The sequence below is a fragment of the Parasteatoda tepidariorum genome, chromosome 1 (assembly GCF_043381705.1).
Source record: "Parasteatoda tepidariorum isolate YZ-2023 chromosome 1, CAS_Ptep_4.0, whole genome shotgun sequence".
Classification (NCBI taxonomy): Eukaryota; Metazoa; Arthropoda; class Arachnida; order Araneae; family Theridiidae; genus Parasteatoda; species Parasteatoda tepidariorum.
The window spans coordinates 52,802,387-52,826,849 of NC_092204.1; the positions used below are offsets into that span (position 1 = coordinate 52,802,387).

General features: G+C 27.9%; 1 protein-coding gene, 2 long non-coding RNA genes and 1 other non-coding gene across 6 annotated transcripts in view; 3 read left to right on the forward strand and 1 right to left on the reverse strand.

Annotated features, from left to right (window-relative positions):
• The window catches only part of LOC107439742 (phosphatidylinositol 3-kinase regulatory subunit alpha), a 99,038-nt gene extending 95,910 nt beyond the window's left edge, over window positions 1-3,128 (forward strand). For all 3 annotated transcript variants that reach the window (XM_043044325.2, XM_043044326.2, XM_043044328.2), the window contains exons 20-22: window positions 638-721; window positions 1,293-1,463; window positions 2,644-3,128. In XM_043044325.2, the coding sequence (XP_042900259.1) occupies window positions 638-721; window positions 1,293-1,463; window positions 2,644-2,854 (466 nt within the window). In that variant the 3' untranslated portion in view covers window positions 2,855-3,128. The remainder of the gene's footprint in view (window positions 1-637; window positions 722-1,292; window positions 1,464-2,643) is intronic.
• LOC139425407 (uncharacterized) overlaps window positions 2,896-24,463 on the reverse strand; it is a 36,179-nt gene continuing 14,611 nt past the window's right edge. The window contains exon 2 of the long non-coding RNA XR_011636661.1: window positions 2,896-3,086. This is a non-coding gene — a long non-coding RNA (uncharacterized lncRNA). The remainder of the gene's footprint in view (window positions 3,087-24,463) is intronic.
• Window positions 10,987-24,463, forward strand: part of LOC122269752 (uncharacterized) — an 84,568-nt gene continuing 71,091 nt past the window's right edge. The window contains exons 1-2 of the long non-coding RNA XR_006225367.2: window positions 10,987-11,140; window positions 13,418-13,484. This is a non-coding gene — a long non-coding RNA (uncharacterized lncRNA). The remainder of the gene's footprint in view (window positions 11,141-13,417; window positions 13,485-24,463) is intronic.
• On the forward strand, window positions 20,666-20,738 carry TRNAA-AGC (transfer RNA alanine (anticodon AGC)). The gene has a single exon. It is a non-coding gene; the product is annotated as a tRNA-Ala (tRNA).

Below are 24,463 nucleotides of genomic sequence, written 5' to 3' on the forward strand. Positions count from 1 at the left end.
TTTTGAGTGATTAAAAAGTACTTTAAAGGTGCTTATTTTTTGTTGACAGATTTGGCTATGCACCCTGTTGATTAGAAAAATTATTTCTTAAAGCACTCCTTTTTTCGTAGATTGAAATGAGTTTCATGAAACAAAATCAGTTTTTCGTTGCAAGAAAGCCACCAAGTTACAATTCAGAAAAAAAAGAGTCTAATATTCAGAGTGTTAAATGTGCTAACTTTAGATATGTGGCTTTAAATAAAAAATTTTATAGTTAAGGATATTTGTTGTTTCTACAAAAGGGCATGATTCATGTTTTATTTTTTAGAGGACTTTGATTTTTAATTGTTCTTTTACAGTTATTCAATGTTTTTAATGGAAATAAATGTGAACTGAATAGTATTTAATAAGTGGCTTTTGAAATCTATTGTCACTTGCCTTGAAAAATCACCCTACACCCCAAAAAATACTTTTTCTATGTATATATAATCTGCATTTAAGTATATAAATTTTAATGAATTTATTAAGCAATTTTTTAAATGTTTTATTAAAATAATTAGCCTTTTGTTTATTTAAAAAATTTTATTGTCTTTAGTTTTCGTTTAAATATATTTTACAAATATAGAACAAAAAGGTAATTTTTTTTGTCTGTTTACAGAATGTTAGCTGCCAAAGGAGTGAAAAAAGAAAGAGTACATAAACTCCTGCAAGAATCATCTGCAGAATCTAAGGATTTGATGAGGTATGTCCAATTCGTGAAATTGTTAAAAAATATTCCATTGTCACAATTTTATAATAATGAAATATTTAAAAATTAAATATATTAACTTGTAAGAAAATTAGTACATAATTGAGATGCTGTTAACAATGTTGGTGCTACCTCTAAAAAAGGGGGGCAATACAAAATGCAATGGGAAAATATATAGTTATGTAACTTTAAAAAATGCTTCGTTATAATTTGATATTTAGCTTCTTTTTTTTTTACTTACTCAAAAAATTGCAACCATAACCTATATATGAGAAATAGTTCTTTATAGCAGTATAATTAGTTTTAAAAATAATTTATTAAAAAATAGTATTATTATTACAACTAAATTATTAAAAATTTAATACGCATAGTATTTTAAATATTTAAAATCTAAACTGATTTTGTATTAATTTTTAATTATTTTGGAAAACCCTATTTAAACTGAATGTTACAATCACAAAATTTTATTTTAGGCGGGCTTATAGTGTTAAAAAAGGATGTTGGCACTAAAAATTTTGCTACCTGCATTTGCTTGTGTTCATGATTATTTTCTTCTTAATTATAGAGAGAGTGCTTTTCTTCAAGATGATGAAACTCTACCCCATCACAATGAATCACTTTGGTTTCGTCAAGATCTCTCTAGAAATGAAGCTACTAATCTTCTTGCCGGTAAACCGGATGGAACTTTTCTCATCCGCAATAGCCGGACGCAAGGTCAATATGCGCTTTCGATAGTGTAAGTATTTTTTTCATTAAAAAATATTACTGCTAAGTCTAATTACCTTAAACTTTAGTAAGTTAAGAACTCTTAAAACTGGTTAGGCATGTAACTGTGTATTTATTAATGTAATAACTAAGTTAATCTAAAATAATTACAATGCTTTTAATTCATGATATAGGGAATTACACAAGGTGATCCCAAAACATAGAGAACAAGAAATTTTACTCAGAAACAAAAAAATAATAATAAATAAATAAATAATCAGGAAAAGGGGCTTAATTGGAGTTTAAGGCACTTAACACTTTGCTGATCAGCAATTTTACACTGAAACCTTTCATTTCACTGGCTATTATTTTGCGATTGAATATGAAAGTATGATAAAACATTCAAAATAACCTCCAATTAATTTTTATTTATACTGAATGAAATGAAATTAAGCTCAGAAATATTCCCGAGTTTCGTATCGAAATAGATAATTCAAATGCATTGATGAGTTAACTCATCACTGGTAGACAATGCATTAAAAGTTCAACATGTTTTCCATAAAAAATTTTTACTAATTCTGTTAGAAATTTTTTAGTGTTCCATTTTGGTTCAATTAATATAAATAGATAGATACCTATAAAAAGTTTTTTTTTTTAATCATAAATGCATTTATATTTATAAAATTATATGTAAATTTTATCTGTTGAAAATATTCCATTATCAACAATATTTGTCTTTAATATTAACTAAAAAAAATTTTTCATCATATATATTAATGTAAACTGACAACAAATTTTTTCCATATTGAACTACCAACTACTTTTACAATTATCCTTAATATGTCATAAATAGCAACAACAGAAATAAGAAAAAACATGTATGTGTCATCTATTCTAGTATATTTTTACTGTTATCTACCTCAGTTCGTTTTATGTTGTTTAACGTGTTAGTTTATTTTCAACAAATAAAAAGTTTTTGTAATGGTTTATTATGTATATAAATTTTAAATATACAATTCATGCTATCAGTAATTAAAATATAATTAAGAAACTTTGAACTAGCATCATATTAAATGATAATTTATTGATATTAAATAAGTAAAATTTTATAATAAGTTAAATCAACAGAAAATTAAAGAGCATTTAATTGAAAGTAAAATAATTATTTTCAACTCTACCATCAATAACATAATTTATTTTATATCTTACAGAGCTGATGGCAAAGTTGGACATTGTCTCATTTACAAAACTGAGAGAGGTTACGGTTTCGCAGAACCTTACAATGTTCATCCGAGTTTAAAAAGTTTAGTGCTGCATTACGCTCAAACGTCTTTAGAGGAACACAATGATACTCTAAAAACAACTCTCGCTTATCCGGTTTACAGCCTTGACCAATATGTCACTCAAAGTACAAATTGCTGATCTATCATCATCAACAATCATCATGTTCATCTTTTGAGGCATTTGTTTGATTCTTCAATCTTCTCTTTGTTATAGTTAAGATACAAATTATGTTTACAGAATTTATACCGTCAACTTAAATTTCGATAAAATTAATTCAATTGCTTCAGTCTTGATTTTAGATTTTTTTTATAAGCAATTGTTGAATGACTTACCATGACATATCATTAAAAACATGACCTTTTGGCTGATTCTAAAATTAAAATAAAGAATAATCAACATTCTGTAGAAATCATTTATTTAATTGTTTGTAACCAAATATCATTTTTTAAAAATTTGTTGTAATGTCCCTAGCAGCAAAATAACTTAGGCCCTCATTGGGCCAATATTCATGAATCTCGGCTCAATAATTGTTCAAAAGGCCTTTATTTTTCCGATATTGACCCTATTTAGAAATTTCCGCTTCACCCGATGTTTTACAGCCACTTAACAACCAATATCGGTCCTATAGAATTGTTAGATTCACCCGATATTTTATATCTATTATTTAGCCAATATAGGTCCTATATTGCCCACTGTAGGCCATTCTAGGACCAATATTAAAAAAATCTAGACATCCCAATATTGGTCCCTCGGTAAATGTTCTTATAGGAGCCATATCGAGCCAATTTTGAACTCAACTGGGGCCAGGGTAAAAATTGTTGCTAGGGATAATTTAAATATTTCACATTCAAATTTTTTTTATTTTGAATTAAAAAGATTTATTTGTAAATTAAAAATATACCATTTACTTAAAGCATTTACTCTATATGAAATGATTTCAATATGCCCTTTTATATTATAAACTTTTAATATTTGAACGAGGCCGTACAAAGTAAAATTTCATTACTTTGCCTACAACTATGATTTATATAATCCGCAAATGATATAATTAAACTTTTATATGTAATTGGAAAACAAAGTACTTAGAATCTTCTCCAATACTTAAAATACAATTGTTTAAGTGTATGTAGCTATGCATATTAACATTTCAAGACTGAAGTTGTTGAAGTAGAATCATCTTTATTTAATGTAGAAATGCTAAATTTATGTTTTAAAAAATGTTTCATAAATTATCAATTAATTGAGATGACTTTTTATGGTTGATTTTTTGATAAGAATTTTTTATAAATATTATTTCACTTATTCTTAAATACAAGTAATTTAATTTTTAAAAGCAAATATTGAGAGAAGTTATTTTCAAAAAACAAAATATTGCACAATTCATAATATTTATTCTTTATACATCTTCTACTTACCTGCAACATATAGCAACAAACATCATTTTATGTGCTTTTGGTTTTTCTCAACCAATCAATTAACAATCATTTTTGATAATGTATGTGTGTGGTAGAGCTCGTCAAAAGGATGTTTAATACAATTGTAAAAATCAAACAAGTGTTTATATTATTTTAGATATGAAATTAATATATAGTTAATGTATGATAGTCTTTTGTGAATGCTTGTTTATGTTGGAATGCATGTTAATTTTAGATTTAATTACTTATAATTAAATTTTTCATGTTGTTAAGTTTATTGCTGTCTGATTAGTTTATTCTTCCATTTTCATATAGTTTCTTTTTCTAATAATAAATTTAAATTTCGTATTTAATTTATATATTTTTTAATAAATAATTTACGTTTTGAATTTATTTTAGTCTCATATTTGCATTAGAATTTGATATTTTTAAAAAATGGTATTTTGTTCGGTGAAAATTTTATGACAATTACTTTTTTGCAAGGAAAGTTTCTTACAATTTCTAAAATAGCAAAATTCAATTACATTTTAAATTAATTTAAATTTAGAGGAATAATAATACAAACGTTTAAAGAATATGATGACTCTAATTTTTTATTGTTTTTGATTTCATAAAATTTTTCTCTCTAGTTTTCAAAATTTAGTCATGAATTTATACATTCATAAACAAATGTACAATATTTTAACTGAAATTTGATATTTCAACTAAAAAAAATCTATATTAATATTTTTTTAGTTTACTACTTCTGTGAAATTTGCAAACTGTTTATTGGTGTAAAAAATTACTCATATAATTTCAGTTAGCTAATTTAACAAATTTTATTGTTCATGTTATGAAATTAGTAATGGAAGCGTGCAATGTGTAAAATATTCTGTTTGTGTTTAATGTTTGTTTCATTAATACAACATAAGAGGAAATCATTCTTACTAAAGTGCGAGCTCTACTCAATATTTGACAGTGATGAGTTGTTTATTCCATCGTGTCATGTGATAATTGTCTGTGATGTAATAATGTACATTTTGTCAAGGCAATGTTTTTCATACGATGACGAAATTAGTGTTATTTTATCAAGTAGACTAGTGCTTTGTTAATTAAATGTTTAATTGTCCTAATTTTTTTCCATAAATGAACTGTATATATTTTGAACGAACTCATAATGTGTTAGTAAAAATTTAATGACATTATATAAATTTGTGTTGTTTCATTATTATTGTCACTGCAATTAATTACTTTTTTTCTGCCTCCATTAGACCAGTGTTTCCAAATTCTATGGTACGCTTACCCCCAGGGTTACGGGAACAGTTTAGCGGGGGTATGCGTTCTTATGCGAAATATCTTGCAACAAGCGAAAATTTCAAAAAATTTTATTTAAAAACAAAGCTAGCCACGAAAATTTACGATTACGTATTTTTCATTTGGCTATTTTTTGCAAAGTTAACAGTTAATAATTAGTGGTGAACGCAGCCAGTTGTGATTTTTAAGTTTTGTGCAATTTTTTTATAGTAAAGGTTTGACATATTCTACTTATTTTGATTATTTTTATAAAATATAATTTTTAGCAAAAATAATATCCTTCTCACTGATGCAAATGAACTTATTAACACAACTTTGTACCAAGAAAGAAAAATAAGCATAGTTTAAAAGAATAAATTTTTTTATTAGTGGTACACAGCGTTTCGAAGAATTTAGAAAGGGTACACAAGAGTCATAAGTTTGGGAAACACTGCATTAGACTATAAATAAATTTAAAAAAAATAATAATAAAATAAACAAATTGTTATCTTGTGCATTTTGACTGCTTTTCAAAGTAAAATTGGTACAAGAAACAAGGCTATGTGTTACCAAAAATTTTCAAACAATCTCTAGCATAATCTTAGTTCTCAATGAAGAGGTAAAGGTTCTCCATGTGTCGATAATTAAAATAGAAGAGAGAGATTATAAAATAACAGATTTTGTTATAGGCATATCCTCATACCAATAGTTAAGCTTTTTCTTTTCTTTTTTTAATTCTAATATTGTTATTCATACTAACATTTTCAATTACAATTCTTTTATAATAACTTAGTCCTGAGATCATTCAAAATCTTAGTGTGTTACAAATATGTGAAATTCACTTAAATGAAAGGCTTGCTAAATAAAAAATTTTGTTTTAAGCAAGCTCAATTACCTTACCTGCTCACAACTTTGCCTCTTTTTTTTTCGAATACTGCGTCACACCCTATAATATCTCTTTTCGATTCCAACTCATTTTTCTAATGTCTTATTTATTAATGGGTTGAGTTCATTTCAACAACAATAACTTCGTCGGCAGGTCGTTTTATCGACTTCAGTGTTCCCCAGTGTTCATGGATCAAATGGTTCCGGGCCGCCCATTTCATTGAAACTGAATTTATACCCCAAATTAAAAATATCTGTGTTCCATTAAAATTTTATTTATTTAAAAAAAAGGGGCCCTTGAAGGTAGTGACATAAATTTTTTTAATGTATCATTATCTCCAATTACCCCCAGATGGAACCATCTCATTGCAAAGAAACAAGCTTAGGGTTCTCATTGATTTAACGTTCTAGTAAATTAAAATGCTAAATCACTTTATATTTATTTTTTGGTGTAACTGTATTTTGTTTTGAAGGTCATGTTTAAATACAATTAAATTAAAATTAATATGATGTATATTAAAATTGATGTATGTAGTTTAAAATTATCTAAAATATAAACAATCAGCGTCCCCCCCCCCTTGCGGGCCGTGGTAAAATTATCAAGCATTGACAGGTCCGCGGTGGTCCGGGAACGCTGGACTAGGTCATCTGGTCATGCTTAATTCTGTAAAAAAATTTAGGTATTTTTTAGATTACCCGATATGTCAATTTATTTAGTATTGTTGGAATTTTTTAAACCTAGCTTGAAGCAAAACTTTTATATTCTGTTGTCAATTGCCAAAAAGAAGCTTTTTTAAAAAATAAAAAAAAAATTGAAAGTGCCTATACTAATTGTTTTAACATCACGTTGCAAAAACAAAACCTTTATACATTTAATGTTTTTATATATATTTATTTTGTTAAATTTTGAAAACACATTATTATAGATTAGATTACACAAGAAAATAGCAATAACACTATATGAATGAAAAGAATGGGGGGGGAAAGGGTGAATAAATGAATTTGCTAAATATTGAAACCACTTCCTTGATAGATGATTTCATCGACTACATCATTTCGTCAACAGACCATTTCCAGAGCAAAAAATTCTCGAAATCTGTCGATGATCAGAAAATTATACTACCATATACAAGGTTCCGCCACAATATTTTGCATTAATACCGTTTAAAATCTTGTTAAAAAAAACGCAACAAACTTTTACTATGATAACAATCGTAGCAATTACAAGGAATTTAATCAGAAAAAGCTCAGATCTTTTAAATTTATCTCTCTATATTCAAAAACGCCAACCCCGTTGTTATGGGTAACAAACTATTCGACTTGGGAACGTGAAATTCGAATGAAGTGCAGAAAAATATACTCATAAAAGACCATTATAAACTTACCATTTCCGCATTATCCCCACACATATGTGTACTCATTTCATTGGACTCGTGTTGTCATTGGTACTTTTAAACTCATTTTAAAGGTTCATTAGAAAATGACAATTCAAATGTGACTATTGAAATACGTAATAAGTATATTCATTCATGTCATAATATCGCCAGTTGTTAAAAACGCGGAATAAAAATAATCTATAGTTGCAACTAAAGTAAAAATTAAGAAGTTACTTTTCCACTATAAAAACCTTGTTTTTTTTTTGTTTAATTTATGCTATTTAGCAGTTTAGTATTTTATTTCGTACCTGCATATGAAAAAGTGGCGTAATTTTGCCCTCTACCCGAAATTTACCGAGAGAAATTGATGAATGAGAGAAATATCCAATTTTTTTACTCTAGCCCAGGAGCACACCCCCTCCCCTTGATATTTGGAAACTACATTTTTTTAAAAATTATTCACAAGATACCATTCGAATCTCTATCTGCAATTATTCAGGATTCATTATTATTCTTGATTACTGAAGTTTACTGTTATGCTAAAGAGTAATTAAAAAAAGATAAAATTTTTATAGTGGTCCATTTTGGTTTTAGGAAGCTTGTTACTTATACTCTGTTAATTATCCGTTCAACCGTTTGAATTTCTTTCTTAGCTTCGAAAATAAAGCGAAATAATTTTGTTGAAAACAAAGGCTTCACAGATCATGCTTTATCTATTAATTAAAATCTCAAAATTAACGAATTGTGTTTCGTAACACCATATGTCTACACTCATAACTAACGAATGGAAACTATGCTCCTTGCACATCAAGAACAATAATTCTGATTAACGGCAGTATATTAAGGAACTGTGGGGCTAGGCTACCTACAATATCAACCTACTTCTATGTAAAGGTACACCCAAACATAGAATCGAGTTAACACGTCTTGTATATACTAGTGAACTTGAGTTGAATAGTAGTGGTTGACGACGGGGACCATTCTGGCTGATTGCGTGCACACACGCGAATACGCGATTGTGTTTAGCCCTGGATGTGATAGGTTTACTAAAAGAAGATTATGAAAATTCGAGGACTTATCTCCCCAAGTTTGAAAGAAAAACTTAGAGAAAACCATTAATTTGAATCCCAGACTTATTATGAAAGCTGCAATATGACACAAAAGCTTTTTTGTTTCTTTTTTAAAAATCAGCTTAACAATCCAAGTTATTTCTAAACAGTACAATGCGTACATTACCGTTAAAATTTCTATGAAATCCACTGGAGGTTGTTATCAAATGCAGATAATTGACAAATGTTCAAATATGGGTGATCCGAGATGGTTGAGACAACTACAGTGCAGTTTACTCGTACTGTAGGTACAGAGAACTCGTAGACAACATGAAGCAAAACACATATATTCAGTAAGCCCGCACACAATATATATTTAAAAGGAATAACAAACTGTTCCATCAAGGCAGGGTAAATAAATTGAATAATAAAAACAGAAGAGGGGAAATTTTTCCCTCGAAATGAAAACACCACTGCTCATAGCCAATATATCAGCAATGATTAAATATGAATTCGAATCTACGATGCTGTCATCAATCTTTGGTAGCATCAATGTTGTCAGGGTTTAATTGATGGCAGCCTTCAATTCAGCCACAGACTGAAACTGCCTGTCATTTGCATATACAGCCTTACCCTACTGATGATGTAGCTTTCTTCTTTCTTAAAGATTAGGATAAGAAAAATCGACAGTCCATTCCGTGCTTTTACTCTATTATCTAAAAACTATTTCCGTGAAGATTTTCTAGATCAATGGAGGCAATATCTTGCTGGAAAATCGAATTTGAATCATTAATTTTTGTTGCAAATAACAGCATATGTTTTTTTTCACCAGCTTTTCTTGGTAATTGATAGCCTTTATATGGACAAGAGAAAAAGCTATGTTAAGTTATAGCTATGAAAAATGTTAACGGAAACTGTTAAAAAAAATTAGATAAACGTTTTATCAAAGGCCGGCAGAGAGTTGCATACCGATTCTGCGAAGATTTTCGTTCAATTAAAAATGACTGAAAATAAGCTTGAAATGATTTCTTCACATCCGCAGTTCAACCTGCAGAACTGTAACCGAGTTAATGGTATATATATTATTTTTCTGTTACTAATGTTGTTCACTTAACTATCGAATAGTCCTTGTGGGATCTTGTCCCAATCCTCTCTCAAGGCGGTTTTCAGCTCTTGCACGTTTGGAGAGTATGCATTCTTTGTGAAAAACGTCGGCCCAGGGCCGGATTACCCATTAGGCCATAGCCTGGGGCCCCCAATGATTAGGGACCCCCTTAAAATGGATTTTTTGAAAATAAATTTTAAAAAATTAAGAAAAACAATGATTTTTCAAAATGTTATGATTATTTTTTAGTTCTAATTTAATAAAATAAAGTAAAATTTAATTTATTGTTATTCATTTTAATTTTAAATATGTTTTTTTTAAATGAAAAGATAGATAAATACTTTTACATTTGATTAAATAAAAAGTATACGAGAGAATTTTTTTTATCTAAGGGCCCCAAAAATTTTAATGGCCTAAGGCTCCGCTTACGCTTAATCCGGCCCTGCGTCGGCCAAGGGCAACCTAAGGCATACACTATAGGATTTAGGTCTGAGCAATTATCATGTAAAGTTCTCTAATACCCAGAGTTTTAAAAGTCACGATTTAAAAAAATATTATTAAAATAATATTTTTTTGATAGCAACAAATAAGTATTTTTACCTTGTGCTTTAATAAAAGATTAATGAAGTGTTATAATATATATATATATATATTATAACGTAATAAAAACAAAAAGGATAAAAGAANATATACATATCTGTGTGTGTGTGTGTATTATAACGTAATAAAAACAAAAAGGATAAAAGATTAACGAAGAAAATTAAGAAGAATAAGTTTTATTAACTGCGCATATGCGCAGTAAATAAAACTTATAAACTTATACTTGCAGCTTATATAAGCTGCAAGTATACAGAACTCATGAAACAGGTTAAAAATTTAGAGAAAACAAGGAAAAAGATATAATGATCTTTTAAAAGAGAAAAAGAAAATTCTTAGAAGCACAAGTTATTTAAAATTTACGAGCACAAGTAATTAAAATTTACAACCACTAATTTAAAAGCACAAGTTATTTAAAATGTAGCTGAAAAACATATACATTATGGTTGCTCAGTTTATAAAACTTTTTTTTTCGATAGATGGCGTGATGTTCAGTTTTAATAAAAAACTTTTATTTTTTAATGACATTAAAAAAGTCTTAGTTTGAAATTTGTTGCTAGTAGAATCGAATGCCACTCAATATTGTACCTAACTGGTGACTTAAAGAGTAAGTATGAATCAAAATGCGAATTGAATTAAATCATAGCTCCATACTTTGATATTTGAAATTAACAATATTTTCGAATAAATCATAATCTTTTTTCCTCAGAAGCAAGAAATCACAGGTAAGCAAATTTTGATTATTCACAAACTTAGCAATCGAAACATTTTGCAGTCACCAGTAGGGATTCTATTTAAAAATAAATTCAATATCTGATATTCAAATGTTATTTTTACTAATTCAAATCAAATAGTTGCTGTCAAGGTTATCACGACTTCCTGTTTTTCAAATCAAAAAGGCAATTTTTTAAGTGGAAAGGGGATTTTCCCATAAATCGAAGATGCTTGAAGGAAAGTTCCGTTTCTTTAACGTTCGATACATGAGTTAAAGAAATCAAAAGATATTGTTGCGTTGATGACACTATTAATTCTCAAAAAGTGCAGCAGGGCTTTTAAAACATAACGGGTGATAAGAAATAACAATTTTAAATTTCAGGATTAGCTTGAAGAAGTTTACTTTGATTATTCGCTTCTTGGTGATTTCGAAGAAGAGAAAAATATAATTGAAATTAAAAGGTTCTGCTAACTAAGCAATCGAAATTATTGAGATATTTAAGATAAAATTAATGTTTTAATTTAAACGAGAGGAAATCGATAAAGATAATTCCGTAATTCAAACGGATAAAAGACAATCGAAACGAAAAGACAACTATAGTTTGTCTACGGTAAGAACTCATCCCGCTCCAAAGTCTGAAGCAGCCTGGTGCTATGAAAACAAGAATAGAGCATTTTAGGGAGGGTAGCTTCTCTTACTTTAGGGCTAACACAATTGATGGAAGAAAAAGATTCTCTTTCTTTATCGCCGTCTCGAGCCAAAGTCTGTCCTAGACAGTGATCTCACACCCCTACTTGAGATAGTTATACCTCGTTACCATAGTCTCCTCCATGGGTCCAGACGAATGGCTAGGGGAGTTCTTTCTTTAGACAAACTATAAGTGTTGTCCTCTTCCTCCAAACAGCGTTTCACAATTTTTTTCAGCTACAGAATCCTAAGTGATGGTAATTTTTTCGTCAGAACCTTTACTTAATAAATAATGAAGTATATAAAAACTATTGTGAGCTTACTAACCAACAAAAGACCACTTAATTTTGAAAATATTTAAAAAGAGGAAGATGAGTAGAATTTCTTCATCGTTTTTTTCATTAATAATCTTGAATTAAGTTTTAATTCCGACAGTTGAATTAGTAGTAGTATCTAATTTAGTTTTGAGGTTATAAACTTAACAAAAATGAAACAAATAAGCGATTTTATAATTTTTGTTGAAACGAAAGCTAAAAGAGATGTTATAAAAGTTGAAATTGGTTAACAGGGAAACATATTTCTTTATTAACGAATTTAATCATATTATTTTGATTTGAAAAGCGCGATGGAAAATATAAATGTAATTTTTCATAAATGCTGGTTCTTCTCATGATATATTTTAGGTTTCGTTATTAGAACAATTTTAATTTTTTTAAACAAAAAATTTTGCTATTTTTTTTTCTTCACTTTATTTCACTTTAAATAATTACACAAATACGACCTAATAATAAATAAATAAAATATTATTAATTATATCTAAATATAAATAAGATTTCAAAAATCATTACTGTGAGATTAAAAAAAATCATATATTCTTGGAAACCCTTTCACCCTTCCATAGAACCCTAAGACTCTGCGGAACCCCATTTGGGATTCACTGCTCTAAATTACTGAACTCAGTGCAAAATTTTTTTTTTAAATTTTCATCTGAAATATCCTGCATATTCTTTACGAAACCATGCTTTGTAAATGCATGCCATAACTTATTCTGTGGCTAATTCATCAATATCAGGAACTCCTGCATCCGCTCAATTTATTGCATTTCCCCCCCCCCCCTTTAAGTTCCCCGTTTAAAATGTTTACGTATAACACCTAATTTGGTTTTTGCCTCTTATAGCTTACTATGTTCGTAATGCATAATTTCTTATCAGCGAAATATAAGAGATGGAATTGGTTTGTTTTCAACAAAAATAAATTTCGTGATAACAATTTTCTCAATATAGATAATAGTCAAATTACTATCATTATCACTATAGGCAGCTTTTAAAAGATGATTTAAAAATGAATGTTTTTTTGTTTGTCTCATTCTGGTATGCAATTACATGTTTGTGCAAAATTTAGTTAAATAAAGCACAGTGGGTTTCTTTCTTTCTTTATTTATTATTATTATTTTTTTAAACTTAAATATTATATAAAATTTTGGCAAAGATTGTTGGTTTAGTACATAGTAGCTTTAAATAATTATCGAAGTGTTAAGTATTTCTCGTGTCTCAACGTAAAATTGTTTTTAGAATATAAGAAATTATTGTAAACTTTTTAGATGATATCCTGGTTTCACCCTGAAAAAATTTCTATGGGTACATTTGGACTTTGTTCCAGGTGTTTTGGTAAGTAAAATTTCAGATATTGAAAGAGTTAGGTTATGTTATCTCTCTATTTGATTTCAGGGAAGTAAAAAATGGAAGAAAATTAATAGAAATAAGTAATTTGATTATTTTTAAATTAGCTCTTTTATTATCACAATTATTACAAAAAAAACTTTTTAAAAATTAAAACAATAATTTTATTTTAATCTTGAATAATTCTTTAATTAAAGCTACAATTTAATTTTTTGTAAATAAGTAGCATATTTTTAAAATAAATGTACAGAATTTTTTTTGTAGCTTAAATTTCAATTTAATTCAAATAAAAATATAACTTTACAACTGTTAAGCATGGTTTTTTATTACATAATTTCAGAAATGAGAAATGTCCTGAGTAATGGGTTTTATAAAACATATTTTATTAACTGAAAAATTAATTTGAAATTTTGATAAAGTTGGCTCATTTCTAAAAAAAAATTTAGGAATACATTTAAAATGAAAAATAAACACTTAGAAATGATTAGTGGTACAAATCTAAGCAGAAAACTCTTTCTATAAAGAAAAAAAAAATGTTTTTTTCAATTTAAGTTTTGCTATTCAAGTATTAATTTTTTAATTAAATTGGAAATATTAATTCATAAAAATTAACTCGATACTTTGGAGTAAGGAAGAAGAAAATGGATGGTAGTATCGGAATTCGGCAAAATAATTTTGTAAAATTGCATCGCCGAATTATTCTACTACCATTTAAATCTTCCTCTTACTTATTCCAAGAATAAAAATAGATGCAAGATAATGACAGAAAATATATTATCTAATATATATGAAAACCAATTAAAAATAATATTACAGCGAAAGCTGGATAAATGTATAGTTTGTATTGAATCTAACGTTATATAATGCGGAGAAAACAGCGATCTCTTTCTAATACTCGAAAATTGTGCAAAATAACTGAAGTTTTATGATGTTATCTAATATTAAGTGCAGCTTTGGAATATAGTAGTAATACAAAAAATAATTTTTTTTTAATGATGTATAGTTTTCATTAATATTTTTATGTTTTTGAGTTTAAATATAGTTTAAAATGTACATATTGTCAACATTTTTTTTAGTTTAATAGCCTTAATTAAAGTATTGAAATCGTTTCCGAAAATTTCTGCTGCATGCTTGTAAAAGTAACTTCTGGCTTGTGTGGTTTTGAAATATTTTAATGAACATTTACCGTGGAATCTCCAAAATTATATTTGCTCGTGCCCTTGGTTATTACTTTTATTCTTTCATAAAGCATCATGGTTTTTTCATATCGGTGATTCGATATTTGCTGAATTTCCAAAAATATAGAATTAAATAAAAAATGAATGTTTATTGTTAAAACGAAAACATCTTCAATCTTTACTCACCAGATGGCAGTACAATTTTCATGTCAGAACTTTTCAGCTTTTAAAGCTACTAAGAACTTATTAAATCGACCGGGACCAGTGGCGTGGTCTTGTAATCCAGCTGCTTGGAGGTCTAGGCTGTTGGATGTCTTGAGGTTGGGAGTTCTGTCCTCCGCTCGCCTATGTTGATCAGGCGTCCGCATTAAGCACGATGTCGATATGGTGGAACCGGAGGAATTCGGAGCTACCAGGTTGTCTAAGGCGGAGCGAACCGGCCCAGGTCGGAAACGGAGCAGGCAAAAGCTCCCGCACCGTGCAGTAATGGGATAGCGCCCGTGAATAGAGAATGGTTGGCAGCCCATTCAACATAGTCAGACACAGTCTTTTTTTAAAAAATAAATTACCTTTTTAAAATAAATTTTCATGTTAATAAATATAACTTTTTTAAAATAAATTTTCATGCTAGTAATTATTACTTTTTTAAAATTAACTTTTATGTTAAAAATATTGTTCAAAATCGAACATAGTCAGACACAGTCTTTTTTCTTAAAAAAATTAATTACTTTTTTAAAATAAATTTTCATGTTAATAAATATTACTTTTTTAAAATTAATTTTCATGTCAATAAATATTACTTTTTTAAAATTAACTTTCATGTTAAAAATATTGTTCAAAATCGAATCAAATTTTTTTTCCCTTATTTTTTTGTATCAGAATATTTAGCTAAAAAAAAATGAAATGCATTATAATAAGATTATGCAGAATTTGTAAAATTATAGCTTTTTACTGAATAAAATTTCACTTAAACCAGCTTTGATTATATTTCTTGAAAACAATATCAAGGTATTTAAAATATTAGTGGTACATTATATGTTCTGCTTCTTATGTGATTGCTATTAATTATATTTTTACCCAATACTATCTTTAATCTTTATATGCCAATGCGTATAATAACAAACGGAGCACCTAATTAACTTTTAATCGCATGTTCTAACAAGCTGTGTAAATTTTAAAATAATAATAAAGAATATTGATGATTTGAGGGGAATATGCTTGCAATACTCATAGATTTTCGAACTTTTTATGTGATATGCCTTATATGTTTGTTATTTAATTTATTAATGATCGAAAAAATTTTGAATTATAAGTTAGAGAGGTTTTTATGTAATTTTAAACATCAGCTTTATTTAATATACATTTTTATATCATTTAGTCTATTCTTAAATAAGANTATACAGCTTTATTGCATATTGTTTTGGTTCTCACTAGCATAAAAATAATAAAAGTCATAAAAGTATTGTTTTTCTATAAACATTTTTTTAGTTTGACTTGATACACATATAATTTAATAGGGTAGTACTTTTTATTTTCAAATTTAGTGGATAAAAATTGTAAGAAATGAGTGCAAACAATCCCACGGACAATGCGACGGATTTAAGGTTATGTCAAGGTACGTCTCTTGTGAATTGATTGTTAGGTTTTCGCTTCTGAAATTACATTATGACGGATTCACATACATTTTTAATACAAATACACTTTCCAGGGCGAAGCGATGAGGCAACCACAAGCACTTCCACTGGTTCAAGTGGTCCACGAGGGAAAAATGCACAATATTACCGTGATTACAGAGCACGGAAGCAAGCGGAGCAGGAAAAAGAGTCGTTGAATAGAACTAGTGATCCATCTACGACTGCTGATTCTTCTACAATTAACGTCGCAGGTTGCGAAGTTTAACTTCTTCCGCGCGGAGTGTCTTCACGCACTATTTTTTTTTTTTATTAGTTTCGAAAACTTTATTTTACCTTGTGGTAAACACTCAAGAGCATTAACATTAATGAGCAAGAACTTACTTAAAATTTAAGCGATTAAATTGAGAAAGTATAATGAACGTTTTCAAAATTGTCGAAACTTTTTGGAAAAGCTAAATATAAAACAATTATAAAATAAATTTTTTTAAACCAATTTTCTGGATATTCAGGTTGCCTAAAGTTAACAGAGATTAAATTCGTATGTTCCAATTTTCAATATTATTTGTTTAAGAGTTAAAATTTTTAGTATTTGTGATAAATATGACTACTTAAGCTAAAGACATTTTTGAAAGGATGAGTTTTTTAAGCTAAGAAAAAAAAACTTTAGTTAAATTACCTGTTTTTTATACTAAGTTTCAGTAATTAACATGCAGATGACAGCACTATCAATTTGGAGATTTTCAAGCTATTCATTTTTTGTCACCTGGTGCTGCCATCTGATGGTTTGTTATTTTATGGAGTAATGGCCTAGTGCTATGACTAGTGGTCGGAAAAACTACATTTTTTTTGCAGTTTATTACAACTACTTTTCGTTAAATGTAGCTACTAAAAATTGCTTTCAAAATGTAGTCACTACTTTGTTACTTTTGGAAGACAAACTTAACTGCAGAACTTGATTCTCACCAATATTCGAAATGATTTTGAATCAAAAATTGGCTTGGTTAAATAAGAAGAGATATTAAGAAGTTTTAATTCATGTTTGTATGAAATAGTTCTTTATTCTGAAGTAGTTTTTAAGAATTTGTTCTTTAAACTTTCTAACTCTATGCTTTTCTCGACAGTGATTTGAGAAATATTTTTAATTTAAGTGATCAAGGCGTTTTTATATCCTCCAAGAAAAAAAGTACAGTGCGAAAATAAAAAAAACGGACCACTCTGAATAACTTTTGATCTAATGGTCGGATGATCTTCACGTTCTAATTCTCAATCTTTATGGTTTGAGTGGGTAACCGAAAATATGCTAATTAATTAGCGCAGACAATATTTTACGTTACGAAATCAGACACAAAAATGTACTTTATAGTTCCTGTGAAATCGAATTTTTAAAAAAGTTAGATATTTAAAATACGATTTCTCAGGAACAACTTGACCGATTTCGTACGATTTTTTCCGAGCATCAGACGGTAGATCTTATTAACACTCGGCCTCAAAAGCATTCTCATTGTGTTACGTTGACGGGTTCGCGAAGGATTTGCACCAATCAGATTCGAAAATTTTTTGAGTTTGAACGTTGTTTCTTTATTTAACTAACATTAAAAGCCAGGAATCCCTACAGATAATTGTTTTTTTGTTTCGTACTTACTCGCTACACTACTTATTTTAAAAAGTAGCTCACTGCACTACAAATCACGGAAGAAAATAGCGACTACAGTAGTTTTGCTACTTGTAGTGCATTGCTTCCGACCACTGGCTAAGATATATATTTATGAATAATTTTCAATCAGGTTCATAAATTAACGAATAAATGCATTTTCCAGTAATATGGAAACAAAGTTTTAATTTAGTTGTTCAGTTTATTCTTTTTAGAACGTAAAAAAGAATAATAATTTATTTGGTAATTTATATTTGTGTCAAACTTGGATCCATTTAAAATAATTGTTAAAACACTAACTTTTGCACTATCATTTCTGATTTCCTTTTTTATTAAACTTAAAATAATTTGAAAACTAGAGTATTGTGTGCAGATTATATTCACACGTTTTCAAATAAAACTGCTGATCTATTTGAATAAGAAATTATTATTACTTACATTAACTCGAACAGTGAATATATATTTTGAAACCGTAAAATATACAGGCATAAAAACGCACGTTACCGCTGATGGAGGCCGATCATAAAAGTTATAACTTTCGATAGTTTTAGAATTGCGAATATATTTTATTTGGTGCTGCCATCTGATGTATTAATTCTTAAAAGCGTGTTAGTTTAATTCATAAAAATTATTACCTCTTGTGATAATATTGTCGTGATGCTTTCTAACAGTTTAAAACTTTTAAATGCTTTTCAGCATAAAAATTTGTATAGCTTACGATTGTCATATTTTATTTGTAATGTTTTAGTTCGTTCCGCCCCTTGTTTATGAAACCTCGTTTTCGCCTCGTTAAAAAAATGAGCAAAATTTAAAAAAAAACATTTAAAAAAAAAGAGTTAAATTAGCACAACTGGCAAATGGTAACTATGTTTAGTTGTTTATATCTGATTAATATTTTATTTCATATTATTTAAACTAATTGAAATGAAAATTTAATAGTTTATTATTTTTAAATATAATTAAAATTTTGTTGCTTATTAATACATTACTTAGTTACATTATAATTAGCTTATTAGTAATAATCTTATCAGTAGTTTAAATTACTAATTTGTTATCAAACATTAATATGATTTGTTATAGCATTATCTAGATAAATTTTTAATCACTCAAATATACGTAAATGGAACAGCCGAAACTGAATAATTTAATATTAGTTATAGATTTCATTTTTGACAAAAAAAAGTCTTAATAATTGTAGTTAATAGTCAGTACAATACTTTGTTAAACATTATACAGCTTATAAATATTTCTATTTTTTCAGAATATCTCTATTTCTACAAAATAATTTCATTATATTTACTAACAATATTATTATTATATTTTTGAAATTATTAATTCAGCTAATTTATTCTTGTTCTTTAATTGTAATATTTTATTTCATTTAAGTTTACTTGTAATTACTTATAATTAATTATGTTAAATTGCATAAAATTCACAAAAATTCAAAAACTATAAAACAAAATATGTATGTTAGTTTTATATCATTTTATCTAAATTCTGAAAGCATACCGCAGAATGTTTCTGCATTATTGCAATGATAATGTTTTGTTTACAATAATAAGATTTATGAAATCGACTAGTTACACCAAAACAGTTCTTAGAAACTTTAATAGATGGCGTCACTTCATTATTTTTGTTAATGTTTTTAACATGGCGACTGTGGTTCAAGTATTCTCAATCTTTGCTGATTCCATAAAACCAGAGTTTAACTTAATTATCCAAAACATACCCTACATTCAGAAGTATTTAAACTTTTTGTGAAATCCTTTTCCAATTAATTTCGTTTTACAAAAATTCTAAAAGAGCTTTAAGAGCTTTATTTTTTTTTACAAAAATATAATTACCTTTACCATTAGATGAATACAGAAAGTTAGTTTGTAAAATCACGAACTCGTGACTTAAAGTAAAAGAAGAAAATTGAAAAAAATTAAGAAGCTAGGTGAAAATATAATTTGTTTATCTAGTACCCGAATTTTTAATTTAAAAATGCATAAAACTTTTAATAATTCTAAGGAAAAATTTAAGTCATTTTAAGAAAAAAANTTAATATTCGATTAAATAAACTTGTGAGCAAAAACATCCTGTGAGCATTACCAAACACATAAAGTTTAAAAATTTGAAGAAAAATTAGAAGTTTAGGTTTTTTCTAAATTTATAATATTTTTTTGTCAATGGAAAACTCTGGAAATTATAGGGGTTTTGTAGATGAATACAGAAAGTTAGTTTGTAAAATCACGAACTCATGATTTAAAGTAAAAGAAGAAAATAGAAAAAAATTAAGAAGCTAGGTGAAAATATAATTTGTTTATCTAGTACCCGAATTTTTAATTTAAAAATGCATAAAACTTTTAATAATTCTAAGGAAAAATTTAAGTCATTTTAAGAAAAAATATCTAGTACTTTATTTTTTCAAAATTACGAGAATCATTAGTGGGCCCTGAATTATATTAAAATTGATTTTATTGAGCTAGACTAAATTTAAATCATTATTAAAGTAAATCGCAATCTTTATAATTGCATAAATGATGGAAAATAAAAACTCAGTTAATGTTATATGTCCGAATTGCATAACTAGAAGTTTCTCTACATTTTTTTAAAATGTTAACTTTATTCCAAGATAAAAAAATAAAAAAAATTTAAATAACCTATTTTGTAAGAAAAGGAAAGATTTGTTATTTAAAATTTTAAAATCCTGTCATGTCCGTCGGGGGCGTAGCTCAGATGGTAGAGCGCTCGCTTAGCATGCGAGAGGTACCGGGATCGATACCCGGCGCCTCCACTTTTTTTTTGTGTGGATGTCTTTTTTTACATAATTAGAGTTTTTTCGACACCTTCTGTTTTTGCAATTCAAGTAGGAAAAACATTAAAAATCAAAAAAGTTATTGCGTTGACAATTTCACAAAATGCAGCTATATTTTGCTTGAATTTTTTAAATGGGAGTCAGACTAATTTATAATAGTGTAAAATTATGTACACAAGTCGGACAATAGCGATTTACATTAGTGACGATTAATATTCGTATGTGTATTTTAATTAATTGTTTTATTTATGTTAAGGTGCATACATACTTTTTACTTTAACTTTTTGTGCTTTTTTTCCCATAATTTTGAAATTTTCGCCTCAAAGAATTAGAATTTAAAAAAAAAAAATGTTAGATTCTTTACAATAATTACTTCTTTTTCGTGGTTTGCATAATTAAATAGTTTTGAAACTTCAATTAAATGCAGTATTGTTTAAAAATTCGATAAAACTATGTATTTTTTACCACGTTTATATCAACTTGCCTTCGTGTATGTCTGTTCGGGTGGAATTTTGTAATCGATTTTAAACTAACTTCCCGACTAACTACAGACTTCAAATTTGGCACATAGTTCAGAATTGGATGACAATGCATGAAAATGAAGAGAAAAAAGACATACAAAGTAAAATAAAATTAAAATTAAAGAAAAATTTATATTTTCGAGATTGTCTTTTGTTGTCGATTCGATTATTTCAAATTAGTGTCACATGTCAGTTGAAAAGTTTTGTGTACAGTGAGTGAAAAATTGAGATTTTGGAAGTGAGTATAAAAAAAAATTTAAAAAAATCTAAATAAAGAGTAATATTTTTAAAAACCACGTTTTTGTAGTGGAGAATAATAATGAAAAAACAAAAATTTGGAAAACGAAAAACGTGGTGCGCATGAAATACATAACAGTACATATACACATTTTCTTACTCATACACATGCACAGCCACATACACATCCTCATAAACATCCTCATGCACATGCATAGACACAAACATATTCCACATCCACATTCAGATACAATTACAATAACAGATATACATACACATATTCTCATGAGCACACATACACACACTAATATAACATTACTGTTATGTATTTCATGCACCCCACGTTTTTCGTTTTTCAAATTTTTGTTTTTTAATTATTATTCTCCACTACAAAAACGTGGTTTTTAAAAATATTACTTTTTATTTAGATTTTTTTAAATTTTTTTTTCTTAATAATTATTAAATTCATTTATTGTATTTAAATTGACCATAACATAAAAATATGTATGTTCCTACTTTACAATTTAACATATAACAGGTGCAATTGAACATGTGAACTATTTATGTTCTTTTACTTTGATTAAACCAAAGGTACACGTATGTGTACCTATAACTATTAGCCCCCTGATAATATAGTTCATATTTTGTTTATCTTCTTGTGACTTATGGGAGCAAAATAGAAATTTGGAACAGTAAAACATTTTTGTACAATATTCCTCTATAATTCTGTAGAGAAAAGGTTAAAGAAGAAATTGCACTGATGGCGTGTTTCATTAACATGCTATTAAATTGAGCCATAAACAGCAATTTTTTAGACGTTTTTCTCACGGTATCAGGCATCAATTAAAGATAAATTTTCCTAAGCCCAGAAGTTAATTTACTTTTGAATGAACCGTTCCTGGAAGCCGAAAACGGCAACATTTAAAACAACAAACGACTGCGCTACCCGAGACGGCGTGATTCTACAATTCCAGTAAGAGATGTGGTTTAAAAAACCATTCCTGTATACTAGATATTGTCTTCGCATAACGGTTTCAGTGATTAGATGCATAAATCGTTCTATTATTTCCTCGGGTTAAGTAGCATAAAAAAACGAAATAAAAGGAGTAGGTGCTTTAAATGTAACCCAAAACCTGCTTTTAGTAACCTCCATCCACGGGTTCGAGTCAAAGGTCAGGAAGGTAAGGCGACGAGTATCTTTTTGAGATGATTCTGCCCTTAAAATTTTTTTTCAAATAACTGTGCATGTATTCTTCTTGGTCGAGCTGGAGAGGAAATATGAAATGAAATTTCACTTCCTGTTGTCCTTGCGGACTGGTAACGACCGTTCCTGACCGCATTTTGCATCTTCGTCTGATGGGCTTGGTATTCAAATTTGCATCGTTACTCTTTTTTGGTGTATAACGACGAATAAAGGAATCTCTTCAGAAATTCCATTTACGATTGAGTTTATATTTTCCGTGTTGGTTCAAGTTTAATACTTTTGATGTTTTCCATTGACTTAATTTAAGCCTGTAGGCAGTAGACTTGAATGTCAGAGGCTTGCTTTAAAATTAAGTTAAACTGCTATTAAGACATGAATTTACTTTTAACTTTTGAATCACTTAGTAATATTTCCTTTTGTTTCCTAAGTTAATTTAGCTATTTATATAAGAATTTAGCGGTTTAGATTTCGGACATTTTGAAATTAAACCTTTAGGCTAATTCAAATCATAAAAGGGAATGGAGCCGGATCTCAGAACTAAATTTATAGCGGATTATGAATTAAATGTACATTTTGCATACATATAAAAGCATGCATATAGATGTATGTAATTAGACATAAAAGAATGTGTATGTAATTATTATATGACATATGTGATAATAATTAAAATACGAACTTGAACTTTGTGTTAGAAAATATCAATTTAGTTTCCTTTATTTTTTTTTTATAAATTTTTTTGTTCTTAAGAGTTTTTATTTCATAATTATATTTTTAATGTTAGTAAATTTACAAAGAGTAGTTTAAATAATTTATAATAGTTGCAAAAGATTTGATTGTCAAGACCAGGGATGGGGAAACTACGACCCGCGGGCCAACTGTGGCCCGCCGGAAGATTTTATCCGGCCCGCGGACAGAATTTTAACTAGCCGATCAGTGGCGAATATATCTACTTTGTTTAAAACTATTTTTGTTGATTTCTTTTTTAACAAAGTACTGATGACCTTTTCACTTTGTCTATTTTTGTTCTACAAAACATAAATTAATCAAAATAGTTAGCACAAACAGCTTTAACTGGTAAAATTTTGAAAGCAAAAGTTCTTTATAAAATAGCTGTAGATTAGCTCCAACTAGTATTTGTCTTTCTCGAGGAGCAGACATATGGAATCTAATATAGGTGAATTGTACTTGTGAACTGACTTGTGAACTGTTGAATTGTACTTGTGAACTGTACTTGTGAACTGACTACGCGTTTTAAGTTCCAACGAACGGATTTTTCTGCCGGCTCTAGTTCTAACATAATTTACTGCGTATGGAAAGGTTGCACACATACAACGTCATTGTAAATAATGGTGAAATTATTAAATGTATAAAATGGCTACTGCCTTTTTGAGTTATTTGTAAACATTNTTAGTTTCCTTTATTTTTTTTAATAAATTTTTTTGTTCTTAAGAGTTTTTATTTCATAATTATATTTTTTATGTTAGTAAATTTACAAAGAATAGTTTAAATAATTTATAATAGTTGTAAAAGATTTGATTGTCAAGACTCTAGTCTGTTACCTATCAAATTCATTACCATGTAGTCGGTTGCAGATTTGAGTGTTGGTAAAAGTTTTGGCATCATTAAGTTTTGTTTCAGTTCCAAATTATTCAGTTTTTCTAATTTGTAAAAAAATTTTTTTTTCAAATACGTATAGAAAAAGTTTTTATTTTTTATTATTGTTATTATTTTTTCAAGCATTG